This window comes from Cloeon dipterum, chromosome 4, assembly GCF_949628265.1.
Source record: "Cloeon dipterum chromosome 4, ieCloDipt1.1, whole genome shotgun sequence".
Taxonomy (NCBI): domain Eukaryota; kingdom Metazoa; phylum Arthropoda; class Insecta; order Ephemeroptera; family Baetidae; genus Cloeon; species Cloeon dipterum.
The window spans coordinates 27,251,303-27,268,586 of record NC_088789.1 but is presented as its reverse complement, the minus strand read 5'-3'; the positions used below and the strand labels follow the sequence as shown (position 1 = coordinate 27,268,586).

The 17,284-nt window shown below is 40.4% G+C and overlaps 1 protein-coding gene across 3 annotated transcripts in view; it reads right to left on the bottom strand.

Annotated features, from left to right (window-relative positions):
• LOC135941650 (uncharacterized) overlaps positions 1–17,284 on the bottom strand; it is a 45,502-nt gene that overhangs the window by 24,254 nt on the left and 3,964 nt on the right. Inside the window, exons 1-2 of one of the 3 annotated variants that reach the window (XM_065487241.1) lie at positions 14,229–14,644; positions 13,785–14,173 (exon numbers count right to left, since the gene is read on the bottom strand). In XM_065487241.1, coding sequence (XP_065343313.1) covers positions 13,785–14,173; positions 14,229–14,437 — 598 coding nt within the window. In that variant the 5' untranslated portion in view covers positions 14,438–14,644. The other 2 variants (XM_065487242.1, XM_065487243.1) reach the window with 2 other exon arrangements.

Here is a 17,284-nt window from a genome sequence, read left to right as displayed (position 1 = left end):
GCGCGCTTCGTATAAATTATTGAAATTAAGGATATTTAGTTGAAGCAAATTAATTGAGTAGCAGACACCAGCATATATATATAACAGAACTGAAGCAATGACACAAGTATATAGTTGGTAACTGTTTTTCACCTCTATTAGCACACCGAGCGGCAGATTATTATTCTAACGAGACTGCAAAGGTTACACATTTTCTTATGTAGAGGCCTGCATATTTACGACATATACAAATGCAGAACTTGAGCTGACCATGAAGGAAAAGCCGTTTCAGAAACATATCACAGACGTGCAAACCTGCAAATCAATCATAAACTGATCTAATCACTTCAAAAGGTAAGCAGTAAAAATGCCGGAAAAACATGACAAGCTTAGACCCACGTAAAGCAGCATTTTGCTTTATAATAAATAAATTATCATAGTAAAATATGTGATGAAACTTGTAAAATTCTATGAATTAAATTCGCGTTGTTGAAATATATTCTAGACATTGAAAAATTAACTGTGCTGAATTTGGCACATAATGTACCACTTTGCCTTCTGCTGATCCGCAATAAATATTATGTTTTAGCCTCTTATAATAAATGATTCGAGGAAACTTATCAAACAGCCAAATCATTCACAGTAGCAACAACATTCAGCAAGGATGGGAGTGGCCCTGTACATAAATTATTCACACATTCAATCATGTGAGCTGTGGCAGGTGTTGACTGTTGATCCTCGCACAATGAAAACTCGCAACTGGAATCAACTTTATTGTGATCCTTCCTTCTCGATCAGCTGTGGAGGCAGCTGATGCTAATTGTAAGTTTGTATTATTTATAAATCGGTTTGTTTGCTCAATTGAATTAACTGTCGCACGCATTTTGCCCTTTAGCTTGTAAAACCAAGAGACAACCAAGGTTGATTCCCTGTGGCTGAGCTCAATTTACAATTCAAATCAAACAATTAGTCGTGATCAAAGCCTACTGGGGGGTTTTCTTAGTTAGTATAATTATTCTCCTTGCCTGGTCGATCGCTCGGGTCACTATGAGCGTAATACTGTAAAACGCAATGATTGTTTAATCGAATAGATCAGATTTGACATTTTCTGATTTAGGGTTACGATTGAAAATTTGAAGATGTGAATGAATTAATTGGCGTTCCCATCCTTTTTCTGAAACTCATTCCAAGCGCGTATCATTAATAAACATGTCAGTCACACTTTCTTGACGAAGCAATCGATCATCCCATCAGTCGGGGGTTCATTATTTGTCTGTCGCGTCCGCAGTTGGGTCTCAACACGAAAAGCCTTGTGCGCGTTGCCTCTAAATTAATGAAAACTTGATTGTTTCCCGTGCGACATGCTCGCTGAATGAGCAAATAGCGTAAAAGCACGCCCAGCGCGACTCTGGGTGGTCTTGCAACTCATATTTTATGCACACTCAAAGTAATTGTAAACGAGCGGGTGACGAGAGAAAGAGAAAAACACGGGAAACCAACACAAACTGCATACACGTCTGAGTAAATTTCTGCGTCGAAGAGAAAACGACCGCCACACGGCAATCAGAAAAGACAAACAGCGGCAGCCGCGGACCCGATTTGGCTCAACCTCAACTCGAATTCAGAGGTGCACATTAAACGCACTAACCAGCCGCGACATTTATTAATTCTTTGTCTCGTGACACTTGCGTTTTGTTAAAGACCGATCGAATTTTGAAATTGAAATATATTTCTACGGTTAAAAGCGCGGACAGGGCAGAGAAGGAACGCGGAGAGGAGCTGCAGTTGGCTCATCCTCAATTCCATGCACGCGCAATGCACTCAGCACTCGCGGGGCGACAATTTTATGAAATTTCGCTGATGAATATGAGTGCTTGGTGTCGTGATTAACGAGACCTCAACGCACATTTTAAATAAACATTATTCCACGCCGCTGTTTGTATGCACACGGAGGAAGAATGTGCGCGAGAAGAGGATTAGAATTACTGGCACAGCCATCGTGATAAACACACGCGAAAGGCATTAACCTTCTAGCCGTGACGCTGTATGCGCGATGCGATGCACCACTTAATAAGTGATCGCTAAAATAGCCGCGCTGGTCGGGCGCGTGCGATTTGTTTCCAACCCCGGCCGGCTTCTTCACTGAAAGAGATATTACTTTTTGCATTAGGCAAACACTCCATCACGCAGCTCGAGCATAAATATTACCGCGAGTGAGCAACAAACTCATTCACGGATCGGACGGCGGACGCTGGAAATAGCGACGGCAACAACACCCTCCTCGGTAACTCTATATTTATATTTTGCAAAGGCAGTCGAGCATTGAAACGTCCTGTAACTTGCGGCACGTATGTTTTTGTGTTGCATATTTCAGCGCGAGAGGAAAATATATCACGTCTTCATCCCTGGGACTAAGCTCCTTTCTGGATTTTAACGCTATATTCTTGTTGCTATTTTTGAACGAATTTTCCAGAAATTTGTATCTTCTCCTAGATTTCGTCCAATGGTTTCCATGAGTAATCCGATTTTAAAAATAAAATGAAAATTAATGATTAAAATTTATTTGTGGTTGCTTTCAATACTATGAGCATTGCGTTAGGCAGCATAAAATGAAGCGTGATGATATTTACATTTACAAAAGCTATCAATATTCCATTGAAGTTTCCAATCGGCTCAGAGCATATCAATTTACGCCGCGCACAATCTTGGCAAAGTGTCGAGTGAACCGTCAAACTTTTTTACGGCTCTCAATTTACACTGTTAACTCCGTAAACGATTTTCTCATTTAATAAGCGTCTGACACGCGTCCGTCCGTGCAGTGTTAATGGAAAGCAAGCGGTTTAAATTATGCACTTCCCGTACACTCTTTCGCAAGCCACGGTCAGTAATGTGTTGCACTTTGCTCGTCGCGACATCTTGCCTGCCTTTCATTATTATTTTGTATCAGCGGTCGTTGTAAGGCCGATAAGACGACGCCGACGCGCAATTGCGTGCATTTGGCTCCGCCGCAGTCATTACGGAGGCCAATAATTGGCCGCAATTGATGCTCGATATATGCACTGTGACAACGTCCGTTGACCGGTTGACCTCTGACTTCAATGGCACTCGCAAATATGCCGCACAAGAACAATCTGATACTTTGAAGGCCTTTCAAAATCGAAGCAGCCTCATTTGCAAGCTGTTTCAAAAATAAAAAAATAAAATCCGCAGTGTCAGGGCGGAACTGGGCTCGATGGGGCAATCAGGGGGAGTTTTTCATATATCGATTGCAAAATTGCAGTCGGCTTTGCGAGTTGACAGAGAGTTGGATACATAGTAAGGTCTGGTGGGAAGCTGATCACGTGCTATGGATGACGTATGTACGTGCTGCTGCAACTTCAGTCGAGGTCGAATTAATTTAAATGGAGTGTCATTATAAGTAGATACAGTATGTGCGATTGCCAGCGTATGCCGCGGCTGAAATGCTACATACAAAGTATTCCCTTCTAGAGCTGGGCCTGTTATTTGCCGACTTCTCTCCCGCTCTCACCGTCTCCGTCCGACAATGTAGCGTTCGTGGTCAGAATACATTAATTTAAATCAATTGCCTTTATGACGAGCATCAATGCTGAATATTGTTTCGATCTGAACGACAGTTTCTCCTTCTGTGATTTCTTGATTTATAAATATTACGACTTGTTTTGGAGAAGCAAACCCGAATTGATTATAAAATGTGTATGGAATATTTCTGAAAATAGGTTGTTGGTTTAACTTGACCTTGTGAATTGGCCTTCAATTTAAATATATTGATGAAACGGTATTTTGTTTTGCAAGTCTAACATTGTAGTATATCTTAATTCCCCTATTAGATAGAATGTTAATGCAGTTTTTTAAAATTATAAAAATCAAGAAGAGGCGAATAATCAATTTTTTTCAAATTAAAATGCACTCTATTTCAATTTGCAGGGAATCTGCCTCTGCATCAGCACCAATTTACAAGGGAAAGGAATTTTAAAACAGTACATTTCCACTTGCTTGCAACATTTTGCTCAAAAAGTCAGCGCGTGGCGAGAGGAGTTCCGTATTATTTGATTGCCACCGTACTGGAATAACGAGTTTTATATATAAATGTGTCACACATGCGAGACTACATAAGTTAACCTTCTTTCTCTCTCACGGAGTACTGCTTTTCTTGCTCGGATGCTCTGGCGCGCAAAATCTCCAAAAAGCAGCGGTTTAATAAAGCGTAAATTTTGTCAGTCTAGTGAATATCTTAGCTGAAATTTCAGTGACAGCTTCACTTGGTCCAAAGTCTACCCAAACCCACCGCCTTGGGTTATGGCTTTTTATTCCAAGCTCTATACACACCGCCAGCATTCGTGGGTAATAAATTGAAAGTGTACGAGTCGAAGCTCGATTTACGAGCACAGTTTGCGGAATAACAAGCATTTAATGCAGATAAGCGTTCCATTTGTGTTTCATTGTTGCTTAAAATGGCGCACGCAGGCGTGCAGGTAAGTGGTTGCAAGCCAACGCTCAACTGCTTGATTTATATCGAAAGCAAAAACTACAAATAATACCATGCGGCTTTTGTTGTTAAAAAAATATCCATGTCCATTTTGGGGAAGAATTCACGTCAACTGGTTTTTTAAACTTGAATTGAAAAAAATAAGTTTCTTTTAGTCCCCGAGAAGGAGAAAAATTAAATTATGTTCCCTATAAGCATTTAAATATTACTTTATACTTAAGTCTAGATTGCAAGAGAGTCAAATTTCAGCCGTCTTCACACACTGGTGCGTCGTTTTACTCTGAGCGGCTTACATTTTAAAAAGAGGTCGGGCGCAGGGCGCACAAAATAAACCGGCAGCGGGCGCAAAAAGCATTCCTTGGCTTCTCTTGATCATAGGGCAGCCGTGACGCGACGTCCCTTGAAGTGTATAATTTAGGGAGGCAAGAAGTTCTTCTCTTCGAAAATTGCCGGCCCACTCGTCGTGGCGAATTTTAAGGAGCGAATAAATCGTGAACCACCAGACACCACAAGGCAACATTGTAGCAGTCTGCCTCGACGGCACACGTGTCTCAAAAATTCCGCGACGGGATCGCTATAGCCTAGCCGGTTTTGCAGAATCAGCTCTCAAGAACAGGCCGAGTTTCAGATAAATTTTTTTATTAAATTAATCTCGCAGCAAATATTATTTTTGTAGAATTTTTGCGTGCCAAATATTTTAAAAGAACTTTTCTTTTTATTTCTTTCGTTTAACGTACGGAGTAAAATTAAAATCAACAAATTAAACTAGCGAGAGAGAATTTAGCTAGTGATGTGCATGCTCTAGATGCCCTTAATATAGGTTCAAATGAATAATCAGACGACTCACAAAAAGTAACGCGGCTGGCAAAGAGCCGCCTCAGAGTTTGTTGCCAAGTGCTGCTTGCTCTCTGTGCCCGTTGGCGGATCGTGCGTATTTTGGTGCAACTTTGAAAATTTATAATTGCAACACTCGTTTAAATAGAACAGTGACAAAATTGGGACAAATTCCTATGAAATAGCAAAAGCAATCATTTGTAACATCATGCGTTTCGTGAAAATTCTTGGCACAAAATTTAATTTGGATTTTGACATTTTGAACGACAATTTTTTTAGGAACTCTAGATTTTCTCTTTTAAAAAATTCATGACTTTGCAGACAGCAAGTAGTTGCGACACAAAAATTGAAGAGTCAGCAGCACACATGGAACTCTTAAAATAAACCGCATGTGCGATGATAGATCACATGCAACAAGCCGACACAGAGAGACCACAGATGAAGCAAATTTTACAAACTAAGGCAGATCAAAACTATGTTATGAAATAAATGTGCTGACCTCATAGTTGCGAAAGAGAACTCTTCAATAAGAAGTGTAACTAGATAGTCCCCTTTTGCAAGTTAAGCAGACTTTAGCAGTAAACCGTTGCTGATTTAAGAGCTGCGAAAACGCTTTCGAGACGTTTAAAAATTTGACACCCAAGCGGTCTGAGAATGTCGCAAACTGAGCTGTTTTCACCGGGATTAAATTATTTGCGCCCAACGTAAACAAGATTTAATGGCTCTCGGCAAGCGCAAATTACCAAGTCGTTTGGCACCTCTGCCATTGTCGTTTGTGTCGGCGGCGTTTCTAAATTTTCTGCTGCAACAAAGTGTTTCTTTTCGCAACGCCTTCGTGGCCTCCACTCGCGTGCGCCCGGCGACGCCGCCGCTGCCGCAAAAGTGGAGCAAAATTTATGGAGTGATGGTTGGCGTAAGCGCCATAAATATTATCGCCAATTTGCACACCTAGGGGTTTAATATACGGGGCGGCTGGCGGTGCACCAACCAGATAATTAACGCAAAAGAAAACAGCGCAGGGGCAGATTTTGATCTCGGCCGCGGCCGATGACAAATTAGACCGGCCTGCTTGATGAAGAGATTCGAGAGGAGGCTTTTAATGTGCGGTCGTCTCTGAAAATTCATCAGTGTCGCGACGGGGCAGATATTATTTGACGCGGATTCGGCCCAGCAGCTGCACCGGCGGCTCGCCGCAATTAAAGAAACAAATTTTGCCATTCTGCAGACGCAACCGACGTGACTAACAACAAAAACGCTGGTTGGAATTTTCACTGTTTATTTTGCACTCGCGGTCCGTCTGCGCGACATTTCACTTGTTTTCTCAGCTGGTACACTTGTTTTTATGAACGCTTCAACTTTGACTCACAATTCTTAAGACGAAAAGCACGATCTCTAAGTCTTAGCTTCGCGTCTTTTAAGTTATTAATACACTCGAGCAATTTTAAAATAAACCTATGAAATATTCTTATTCTTTTTGACTGAACTGAATAACTTTGTGCTGAGCTAACAGAAATATTTGGTTTCCTTTACATTTTTATTGGAATTGATTTATTTAATCTTTATGCTGTTTTCAGAGTGCAAATATTTTTAAACTATTTCTTAAGAAAAAGCCTATTTGATCACTAGCATGATGTGTAATGCGCAATAAAGTGCAAGTAGTTCAGCACACTGAGTGAGTGAGCAACGCTTGGCAAGAATGTGTTGCTCTTGTTTACAATTTAAATCGTCAAGTGCAGAAATACCACTCGCTTATGTACATATGCCATCGGGAAAGTGCAAATAGTACGATTGCAGTTGCGTTGCGTTGCAAAATCAACTCTGCCAGAGGCAAATAGCTGAAGGAAGCTCAAATCAAGCTCAAAGCGCCAAGATCGAGAAACCTACTTGCTAGCTCGGTCTTGTGCTAATTAACTTTGATTTGCGTGGCAATTAAAACAATTAGATCAAAGACTCAATTAAGCAGAGCAAGAGCTGACACTGGTGCGGTTAGGATTATACACGAGCTGCGTTTTTTTTCCGACCAAAAGGAAACAGCAGCGGACTTTGTTTGCCGGGCAATATAGTTGTTGTTATCTGATAAAAGAGGTTCAAGGTTTTCGTTTGTACATTGTAGAAGGCAGCTTGAAATTATCATCTCTTTACTCTTCTGCTCTTATTTGTCAGAGCAAATTGATAACATGTATTGTATACTGCACTCTGAAATGATAATTGATGTGGTGAAATATTGTTGCCTGTTGCAGTTTTCTCGTTCATCTTGGTAATTTGGAAAGAAATAAACAGTGTGGAGTTATAGGAAAGAGGCCCTCGTTGGATAAAAAAAGCATTATTTAATTAACCTATCTGCCATGATTGTGACAAAATTAAAAATTGCATTAATAGGAATTCGCAACGAAATTTTAAATCCAAAAGCGTATGCTCTGTATGCTAAAATAATATTTGAATATATTAACGATTGGCCTTGAGCAAAATGCGTACTTGGTGTCAAACTTATCAGCACCAGACGAATACGATAAGAGCTTGCTCTGATAAATATACATATATATCTCAAAACCACAAGTTGAACGAACTTAAATTAGGCCGCCTGAAATAAAAAGCCTGACCTAGCGTACACTAGAACTCAGTGGACAGCTCTCAGAGCTATCAACATAATTAATCGCGAGGCGTTGACGCCCTGGTTCCATCAAGGCACTTTAGAGTCGAAAATGTGGGCGCGGCATATCCAACATCAAGGCTGATTTTCCCAGAGGGAATCACATTGCATCGTAAAAATACACGCGATGAAAAATGTGCGCTAATTAAGTTAAACGTGCGGCTTGGATTTTGTCGAGGATGTGATTATTTTTTTCTGAGCAAGTCGTATAAAAGATCTGGTTTTATTTCTGTGGAGCGTAACGTGAAATTCAGTTGAATGTTTCCAGTCTGGCAAATAATATAAATATAAAAGACAGCCGCCCATTCTTATCTCTTGACCTGGGACAAAGTGTAACGTTATTTAGTAAGATATACGCCTGTCCTTTACACATCATATTAAAATTAAACCACTTCTAAAAATTCATGATTACAATGACAATAAAAAAGGAGTATTTAATTTAGCTTGAAATTGTAATTTTGAAAGAGACAAAACAAATGCTATTGTGGGCCACGCATAAATTCCTGAATGTAGAGAAGGGCTAAATAAAAAGTTCAAGACGGAGTGTGCTAGTTGAAGAATAACGTACACAGCATCATAAAACGAATCAGACGCCAGTGTAGCGAGACACTAAAAATTACCCAGAGTTATTAATGCGCCTAATGCAGTAGAACAGGTGAGAAATTCAATCTGCTGAGACATTTTTACAGCAGCTGGATGGCCCCTTTGGCCAACAGAGATGACATAAAAGATGCCCCAGCGTAAGTTAATTTTGTTGGAACGAATGCATAAAATCAGGCGTTTAACATAGGACACATAGACAAATTTTCATAGAAATGGGATCAGTGCTGTTTGAATTACAGATTTGGTTTGACGGAAGGACGCGAATATATTGAGAACTGGCTAGAATTTTAAGTGCATTTCTAGGACAGTGTGGCATTGATTCCGTCCCTTAATAACCTTTAAAACATCCTTTCTGCGCAGCACTAAGGTAAATTTTCGAATTGAAGTGCTGATGGAAATATTGATCCACGCCAAATATTTTTAAATTTTGGGCATCTAAATTAATTATACGTACAACGTCTCAGGAAATTGCAGTACATTCATCACAAACCAATGTTTTTGTTTCAAACCCTGGCTAAATGAATTATATAAAAACACTAAAGGAATTATTTGTATAAAAGGCCATCTTAAATTATATTTTAAACGTTTAAATTCACCGAGAGCTAAATTCACGTGTCTGTTATGCACATTTTTGTGTTCAATTATTTAGCATTCGTACAGCAGTAATGAATTTGCCTTGCTGGCGCTCGGTTGGGGGCGCGTTTCAGTCTCGCCGCTCAATTTGCATCCTCCGCGTTTGATTTTTGTGCCATATTGCACGCGGCGCGCTTACGGCGGCGGTCTCCACGCGTGGATATACGGCTGGATCACTTCCTCCCCGGCGACTGCGCTCGTGCATTCGGCACAGCCCATTCATGTGCGGCTTAAACGAACGCACGGGAAGTCTGTCTGTCTGTCTCGCAAGCACAATATCGTGTGCACGCTGTGCACTCACTTTTACACATTATGTTTGCTCAGCAAGTTTGATTTGCATTGCCTAGACGTTTAATCGCCTGGCAGAAAGGTTGCTGTCAAAGAAATGTGCTTGTCGCAGTGAAATTCTCTTGTGTGTCCCGCAATATTTTTTTCAGTATCAACTGGGAAACCAGATTTTTAAGATAAGCAATTGGATGCTGTTAAAAATAAGGCATCAAAAGTTAATATTCATCGAATTTAAATTTAACTGTCACCGAGTTTACGCAACAAGTAGAGTGAGAACACCTCGTGTGGTTGCAGTTTCTCATTTTTTAACATAAATATGAAAATAAAATTAAATTGACCAGCTGCATAAAGTGTTCGAAGCCACCAACAGATGGCGCCACCGTAGACTTTCGATTTTAAGGCACTTCCGCTGCGATTTCAGACTCAATCTAGCTACTGTGCATTCTTCAATTAATTTGCTTTTATTTGACGTGCTGAAAATAAAAATCGCTGCAGCCAATCGCCGTAGAATCGTGAAAACTATTTTTTTTAAAATAAAAAATCTTTTTCAATGTTTCTACGGTGAATAGCTGGACTGATTTTGGTTTTCAGCACGTCAAAAGTAAGCATATTAAATGACAAATGCACGTTAGCTAGATTGAGTCTGAAATCGCAATGGAAGTGCCTTCAAATTAAATTTATTACGAAAGTATACGGTGGCGCCATCTGTTGGCGGCTTCGAACACTAAGGGTTTATGCAACTGGTGAATTAAATAATTTTAGTCAACTCTACCCACCGATAGAATGACGTGTGGCTTTACTGTTTAAATTTATTGTAATTTTTGTCTAATATTTGTTAACAATTTTTCTAGATCAAAGGTAAAACGATTAAGAGGATTGGTCAAATTTAAATTCTGGAAAGTATTTTAATTTTTTATCTTCTTGCGAAGAAAACGAAGCACCCAAATTGTGCTCAACTGTGCTTACACTTTATTCACAGAGTAGCGCACATGCAGCTTAAGTGTGAAGGTGTATATTGCATTACATCATATTCATACTTCAATCATATCCGAGACTAATTTTTTTCTTTCAAGCTGCGATATCTGATATTCAAGACGGATGCACCGTCATTATTTATGTACAGCCACACTGGTTGCATTCACTGCTTTTTGTTCGTGGTGTGATATGAATGAAATGCCTTCATGGCAGCTCTCTCACTGCGCACCAACACCATTATGACATGCAAAAGACCGTATTCGAGCCCCGCCTGCGGTCTTTTCGCTTTCGTCGAGCTGTCCAGCTCGTCAAAATAGAGTAGGCACGCCTGCTGTGCGAAATTTTCTCACATTATTTGTATTTTCTCAATGGACATGCACGCCAGGCTGCGACCGGGGGCATATATTTACAACTGATATGGAGCTCAACAGGTGTTTTCCGAGCAACATGTTGCTGCAAAACATTTCGCATATGCTTGGGAAAATAAATAATGTGTTTCCACCCACCTAATTACAAGTGAATGAGCGATGAGTTCCTTAATGATTATTCCTTTGAGAAAATTGCAACGCCGACTAGAAGATTTTGCCACTTGCGTGCACGTCACTCACAGTTAGCTCGGCGAGAAGTGAATAATAAGTATGTATTTAGGTTGCGCTGAGAAACTGTTACTGTTTTGCATGGCATCAATCAGGAAATGCTGCTCTCGTTAATTAGTTTTTTTGTTTACGAAGATGGAATGAAGGCGTGAAATATGAAAATTAATAGCTGTAATATTTGAACTATTAACTTATTTAAACTGCAAAAAAATCATATTCATTTAAGAATCAATTTTAACTATATAAAAGTTAGGATTTGTGTGCATTTGTTAATACTTGAAGTTATATAATTAAATACTACTAATTTAGTACAAAATATCAAATGGAAAGAAAGTACTGTCATTTCAAAAAATCTATAAAGAATCAATAAATTTTCTACGAAATTTGAGAATTATATTAACGAGAAAAAAATGGATCTGGAGAGCTTTATTTTACTAATTTAAAAATCACTCATCATGAGAAAGATACTAATGAAACATATTAAGAGATTTAGTTGCGAAGAAGGTTTCTTACTTTTTGTTTAATGGTTTAGTGGAGCGAGCCTCTTCAAAATTATTCCATATAAATCCAAATTAATCAAGTTTTTAATTTAATTAATTGCAAGATCCAACACGTACGGTATAAGCAGGAGAATTAGCAAACGCGGGAAAGCGATTTACTCTATAACACGTTTTTATACAACTAATGAAGCGTTAACTGAGAGTAATTTCTAGCCAAAGAAACTGCTTCCTTCTTGCAACTCCGCAAAGTTTCTACGTTGCTCTTTCAAGGGCGATAAACATACCCACATTCTTATTCCATGTCTTAACAACAAACTATGTATAATTATTAAACGCTTGAAAGGCATTTCAATATCAGAATGTTTAATTAAAGAGGAATGATACTGGAAAAGCCTGGAAAATGCTTGTTGCTAATGCATAAACTCGTCCCTTAGGACCTAAGGAGCACTGTAATTTTTTGAGAAAATTGGCTGCAAAGTTACCGTGCTTTTCAAATGGTAATGGCTGTCTCCTTACTTGAAATCCGATTTAATTTCAAAACCAAGAGTTTCCCCAATAAGTGGCATACACCGTTGGACAGATCTCGACGAGAGGAATCGGAATATGCCAAGAAAATATGTTCGAGCACTGTAAATTTTGGAGAAAATTGGCAAAATTTGGATTTTTACTGTAGGAAGGTCATTGTTTTATTATTGCAAATTGTTAAACAAATTGTTTATCGATCAATTGCCTATGGCATCCAACAATTCAAAAAATTTTCAATTGTTGCCCAGTATCATTCCACTTTAAACAGATATTTTTTTCAACAACACTGACGGAATCGAAATAGTAGAGTCGTTGCTTATGCATACTCTTTTCACAACAATGACACCGATTGAATTCTTGGCACTTTGTTGGCGAGCGTTACATATAAGGACAGGACTATTATTGGCCCGCCATGACTGGCGCAAAAGTGTGCACGTACCCGCGATCTGAACGTATATCGGAAAGCAAGCAAAGCAAGCATATAAGCGTTTAAAAAGTAATTGATGCTCTTTGTAAAGACAAATAGAAACTGAGAGTAAATTTATATGATAAGAAACTTCTAGATCGCAAAATGTGTCGAAAGGAAACAATAAAATTATAACACAGTAATGCTGAGAGATCAACAATGACGGAGCCGCTGATAAATCAAAATAGGCAGCGTTTCCGCTCCAAATGCTCGCAAGGATTAATCGGCGTCGACGAAACTCATCATCGCGTGCTCGCTTCTGTGCATATATATTTTGCGGCTGGTCGACGCCAAAGATAGGGCCGTGAGGCAAAACCGTGACCATGGCTAACGCAAAAACTATTGCGAAGTTAGATTCGAGGTGGCGGCAAGACAGTCGAAAATTGAAGAGCCTCCTACTACTTTTAAAGAGTGGGATCATCTTTCTTTACTTGCGGCCGGCTCGGCGTCGATTTGATCGGATCAGCGAGGCAGACAGCGCCCTAAAAGACCGCAGGGGCCCCGCGCGTCTGCGTGCCCTCGAAAATTCAGAGAACCGGTTTTTGTCGGACAGACTCCCAGCAGTCCGCAACTTCACCGAGTCAATGTGACAAATGCTTTTTTATTCCTGCGCGGCAGGCTACTACTTTGTTGGGGAATCGCGCGCAAAGAATTCGAAGGAGGCTATAAATTACTGGTTGCGAAATATCCGCCACCGCCGCGCACGGAGAAACCAACCCACGCCGCTCGTGTATTTCTCTCGGACTTTGTATTTTCTGCATGAGCAGTTGCGAGCACACTATGTGTTGCTTTGTTTCAAAGAGCGGTTCTTAATCACCGGCTGCATCCTCAAGCTGGCGATCGTGATTAGATCAGATAAAAATAAGTGGGCTCCTATCTCGTATGCACGAAATAATGTTGGTGCGTGCAGAATTATAGGGAAAAATGTCTCCCTTGCTGACCATTAAAATAATTCCCGAGCATTTTTACATAAAATGCATGTTGAATTATAATTGCTAATATATATTTCTGTCTGCATGATTTTATTCACTTTTGTAAGCAGTGGCTGCATATTATTTTAAAAATGTTTCTGTACTGTAATAGTAATAAATCAAATTGTATATAGGGGCTCCAAGAGATTTCCATAATTTTAGCACGCGGTGTTAAATTAACCAGTAAAAATAAATTGCGAAGTAATTTAAATAATTTAATTATATTCTTTTAAATTTAAAAATTACAGCTTTTTTACCTGACGATGAGGGACGTCCGTTTTGCAGTATTCGAGTGGTTCCTTCGTCAGGCGAGGCGTCATTTGAGCTGCTGGCGAGGAGATGGCCTATGGAGTGATTTTTGGGTTTGACGTCGGTGGTAGCGTCAGGTGGTGCGACAATTACACTGCTCGTCGACGTCCGTGCTGAGGGTGAAGTCGCCTCGCTCATCGGGGAGCGTGATTTCGAGGGAGGCGAGTCTGGCATGTAAGGGTCTTGTAAGTTCAAGCCTATTGGGTTGATGCCCTGGCGGCCGAAGAGTTCGTCCTGAGTCTGGGCGCGTCGGAGGGCCGTCTGTTGGGCCATCACCTTTTGCCTCTCGGCCGTCAATTTGCATTTCGGGCATTTGCACGAACGATACACGCAATATCTGGCGAATTTCATCGTTAGCATACACGTAAAATTAAAAGTTTAAAATTAATTGCCTTTTGTGTCCTCGCAGGGGCACCTTTATCGAGTGATTCCTACATCTAGCGCACCTCGGCGGTGTTCTCGTGCCACCAGATGATCCGGCTGATGATTCAGGTCGCGAACTTTTAGAGAGCAGAGCCGCTTTCTTATGCTTGGCCGATGATACGACCGGCGAATTCGACCGCGAATCGCCGCCCGTAATAACATTGATCTCACTCTCCATTGAGACCTACAGTAAGAATGTGTCTGTTGTGGAGAAAACGCCGTCACAGCCACACACACACAGACACACACGCTGAAGAGTTGAGTGGGGTAAAGAGGGGAACCTGCGAGTAGTAGAGTGCTCGTGCGAGTAGCTGGCGTAGCAAGCTTTCGTTGTGTTAAAGGCACAAATTGTAAGCGAACGATAATTTTGTAAACTCTGCCATTAATTATTTATTCAATGGAACTGCACTCATATCAAATAAAAAAAATGATGCACTCCCGACATTTTAAAAACTTCTTAATAAATAAGCACGGTAAGGCTGTTTTTTTTTAATCATATTTATTTTGCTGTTTATTTATGATGCAAAATAACAATAATCCAAACCGCCGACAATTGCTGGCTCACAACTCACAACAAAGGGCAGGACCACGCTCCTGAACCTTTGAAACATTTGAGAAATATTTAAAACTTTAACTTTTAAAAATGGTGTTTATTTTTGAAAGAAACTCGGATTTAAAAAAAAATCAAACATTTTTGGAATCAGCACTTTATGACGAGTTCAAAAATGTGCAAATTGATCATTTTTGGAGACATTCGATATTTTCAGTTTTTCCAGGCGGATACTTGGAAAATCACGCGCAACACGGTAACGGCTTTCGTGAATGTTTTTATTTCTTCATGAGATGTTAACGTAGACCACAGCCAAATTTTGACTATCTTGAAAACATTTTTTCGATATTTTTCCCCTCCTAATAAACATAAGTGAATTTTACAGGAGTTTTCCGGAAAATTCTAAGGGGCTGGAAAATATTTTTCCACATGAAAAATATTGGAAATTTTTATCAGCTGTCAGAATCTGTTCTTATTTTTTCTCTTAGACCCATAGTTGCTGAGCTGCAAGGTCAAACTCGGACCCCTTATAAAAATGGACAATTTTGGTCTGATTTTCAAAAACCAAAATTTTTCTTGCTCAGCAGTTTTTTGCCCACATATTGAATGCCATGTTTTTGTGTCGAGATTTATGACATTCGACCGCCTACAAAATATATGGTCCTCTGTTGGGTAGCAAAATGTTGGGATTTTGGTCGAATTTTCTTAAATATTCCGAAAAATATCAGGTTTTCAACCTAAAATAGGTATTTGCGGAAAATTTCACCCCGAAAACGTGACAATTTTTGCAAACTTTGATTTTGATTGTCATCCCCTGTATGTCAAGCAACCCTGCCCACCAAAACAACCCCTTACGACCACCGGAACAAAAAACTTACCTCAAATTCGGAATCAGCGAAAATTTTGGTCTAGAAAACACTTTGCAGCGACGAAACCGCTCGTCCGAAAAGGTAGAAAATTTCACCAAAAAAACTTCCACGCGCCATTGCAATTTTGATCCCACACCAAACACTTTTCGGGGTCTACAGTTCTTTTTTAACGTTGAATTCTGCTTCTCCCTGTATTACTCGAAACTGTACAATTATTAATACAGTTTATATATTGTGCTGTGATATCAACAATGACGTAGTCGCTGATAAATCGTGAGCTTTAATCAAAATACGCGGCATTTCCGCTCCAAATGTTCGCAAGGATTAATCGGCGGCGACGAACCTCATCATCGCGTGCTCGCTACTGTGCATATATATTTTGCGGCCGGTCGACGCCAAAGATAGGGCCGTGAGGCAAACCGTGACCATGGCTAACGCAAAAACTATTGCGTAGTTAGATTCGAGGTGGCGGCCAGACAGTCGAAAATTGAAGAGCCGCCCGCCTACTTCTGTTAGAGAGTGGGATCATCTTTCTTAACCGTATATTATCACTTGCGTTCGGCTCGGCGTCGAGTTGATCGGCTCAACGAGGCAGACAGCGCCCTTAATCACCGCAGGGGCCCCGTGCGTCTGCAGTCCCTCGAAAATTCAGAGAACCGGTTTTTGTCGGAGACAGACTCCCAGAGTCCGCAACTCCACCGAGTCAATGTGACAAATGCTTTTTTATTCCTGCGCGGCAGACTACTACTTTGTTGGGGAATCGCGCGCAAAGAACTCGAAGGAGTATATAAATTACTGGTTGCAAAATATGCGCCACCGCAGCGCACGCAGAAACCAACCTACGGCTCGGACTTTGTATTTTCTGCATGGGTAGTTGCGAGCTTTGTTTCACCGGCTGCATCCTTTGACTGGCGATCGTGATTAAATCAGATAAAAATAAGTGGGCTTGTATCTCGCATGCACGAAATAATGTGGGTGCGTGCAGAATAATAGGGGAAATGTCTCCTTTGCTGACTATTAAAATAATTCCTGAGAATTTTTACATAAAACGCATGTTGCTAATTCATATTACTGTTTTCTGCTACTTTAATAAACCAAAAAATTATATAATTGTCATGTTCATAGTTTTTGTTTACTTTTTGTTAAATAATTATTGCATGCGGTGTCATATTAACAAGTACATAGCGAATAATAATTAACAACGTTTTTTACCTGACGATGAGGGACGTCCGTTTTGCAGGATTCGAGTCCTTCTTTCGTCAGGTGAGGCGTCATTCGAGCTGCTGGCGAGGAGATGGGCAATGGAGTAGTTTTTGGGTTTGTCGTTGGTGGTTGCATCAGGGGGTGACGTCCTCGCTGAGGGTGAAGTCAGCGAGCGCGATTCCGAGGGAGGCGAGTCTGGCATGTGCGACGGGCTTAGTGGGTTGATGCCCTGGCTGCCGAAGAGTTCTTCGTCCTGGGCCTGGGCGCGTCGGAGGGCCGTTTGTTGAGCCATCACCTTTTGCCGTTTGGCTACCAATACGCATTTGGCGCATTCGCACGATTTATGCTTGCAATATCTGGCGAATTTCATCAATAGCATAAGAGCAAAATTAATGGTTTGAAA